This window comes from Amphimedon queenslandica, unplaced genomic scaffold (assembly GCF_000090795.2).
Source record: "Amphimedon queenslandica unplaced genomic scaffold, v1.1 AMPQUscaffold_12374, whole genome shotgun sequence".
Classification (NCBI taxonomy): Eukaryota; Metazoa; Porifera; class Demospongiae; order Haplosclerida; family Niphatidae; genus Amphimedon; species Amphimedon queenslandica.
Genome location: NW_003547389.1, coordinates 9,817 through 11,649, shown reverse-complemented (window position 1 = coordinate 11,649; position 1,833 = coordinate 9,817). Strand labels below are relative to the sequence as shown.

General features: G+C 35.4%; 1 protein-coding gene across 1 annotated transcript; it reads left to right on the top strand.

Annotated features, from left to right (window-relative positions):
- The first annotated feature begins 7 nt into the window (after positions 1–7).
- Positions 8–716, top strand: LOC109587940 (uncharacterized). Its single transcript, XM_020004149.1, has 3 exons — positions 8–132; positions 188–238; positions 328–716. The coding sequence occupies exons 1-3, from the start codon at positions 71–73 to the stop codon at positions 596–598; spliced, it is 384 nt and encodes a 127-aa protein (XP_019859708.1). The 5' UTR covers positions 8–70; the 3' UTR covers positions 599–716.
- Positions 717–1,833: the final 1,117 nt, after the last annotated feature.

The following is a 1,833-nucleotide window of genomic DNA, read 5'->3' as shown; positions in this document are numbered from 1 at the left end:
TGTAGGTACTGGCAGTAAAACAGTCAGTATAGCTTTTGGTACAGCTATTGCTATCTTAATTGTAGCACTAATGATAAGTCTGGTCATTAATATATGTCTTTGCTTCTGTATTCATCGTGGCAGTAAAAATAAGTGAGTAACCCTTTTATCATTCGCTGCCTCAGTATAAACTGTCACTTCTATATAGCACTTCTAACAAAGAGCCACTCGATTTATGTATAAACAATCCACATTCCAGGTATAGTAAAATAATAACTGTTACTAATAATAACACTCCTACTTGCACTGTTCATCTTCTTTGCATCATACTCCCTTACTCCTATATAGTCAACAAGAAGATGAACAAGAGATCGAGTTGCAGCTATGTGAGCCGTACAGCCTCAAAAATGCTATTTTAGCAAAACAAAGCGAAACAGGAGGAGGAGGAGAGGAGAGTAAAGCCGATCACACAATGCCTGGTCTTGATGCTGTCTACGATTATACTGATCATGATCAAAATGACTATCAAGAGTATGGAACTGATCCCGAATACATATACATACCAAATATGGAAGCACTAAAAGATAACGCTAAAGGACCAAAGAATGATTATGTGTGATAATAACTATAAATATTAAATTCAAAAGTTAATAATTATCATTTATTTTTGCCACAAGACGATAATTTGCTATTGTTAAGGGATTACAATGTTATAATCATTTTTATCATTTTTAGTACAAAACTCCGTGATAAACTAACAAGGATTACAGAGCATAATAATAAGGAAAAAAAATTAGAACTATAATTACAAATAAGACTCATTCATGCTATAAGCATGTACATGCACATGTACAGTCACACTTAATAATAGGAGAGTTAGTGCAAAATCAAAATCATGTGTTCTGAGATTATCATTATTGTGGAGGGGAGGGAGCAGTTCAAGCATTGCATTAAAAAATATCTTCGGAATCACCCCAAATTTTTATTACATTTTCTGATACATATTGATGTCCTTATGCTGTGTAGAAAGTTTGAGTCGATTCCGACTTCAATTTTTCAAGTTATGGCCATTTTACGAAATAAGCCATTTTCTGAAAAATACCCTGTACTATAGCCCATGGTTTTTTCCAAAAAATGGCTCTGAAATCACCCCCTATTTTAATTATATTTTCTGATACATATTGATGTCCTTATGCTGTGTAGCAAGTTTGAGCCAATCCCAACTTTTATTTTTCAAGTTACGGCCATTTTAAGAAAATGCTAAAATCCTGAAAAATACCCTGTACTATAGCCCATGGTTTTTTCCAAAAAATGGCTCCAAAATAACCCCTAATTTTAATTACATTTTCTGATACATATTGACGCTCTAATGCTGTGTAAAAATTTTGAGCTGAATTCGATTTCAATTTTTCAAGTTACAGCCATTTTTTAAATTGGTGCATTTCTGAAAAAAATCCCTGTACTATTAGTAACGCGGTAGCGTTACTAAGTAGGATCATAGATTATATATACATAATCTATGGTAGGATTCACCCCCAAACAAAATGGCTGCCACGACTTTTGCAGCCTTGCTATACCGGGAAAATGAGCTCCTATGCTTACCAGACTTTTAGAGGACCTCATCTTGACCAGAGGACTCCATTGGTACCATTAGCGTGGCTCTAAACTTAGTCTAAGAGGAAAGCCAAAAATCGGCGAACCGGCCGTCATCATCACCATCATCATCATCAAGAAAGTCCTGGCAATTCAGTTGGCGAGCTGTATCTCAATCTTGACTCGTGCTAGAAGTATAATTCTTAGACCAATCTACTCCAACAGTCTATGCGCGGATCCATGTCCCCTAAAATCACTCTC

What these genes read in the sequence shown, in the direction of transcription:
- LOC109587940 (XM_020004149.1), top strand. Translation starts at nt 71, where the DNA reads ATGATAAGTCTGGTCATTAATATATGTCTTTGCTTCTGTATTCATCGT. An exon ending in CATCGTGGCAGTAAAAATAA is followed by an intron (nt 133 to 187) that starts GTGAGTAACCCT and finishes ACTTCTATATAG; the next exon opens with CACTTCTAACAAAGAGCCAC. An exon ending in ATAAACAATCCACATTCCAG is followed by an intron (nt 239 to 327) that starts GTATAGTAAAAT and finishes ACTCCTATATAG; the next exon opens with TCAACAAGAAGATGAACAAG.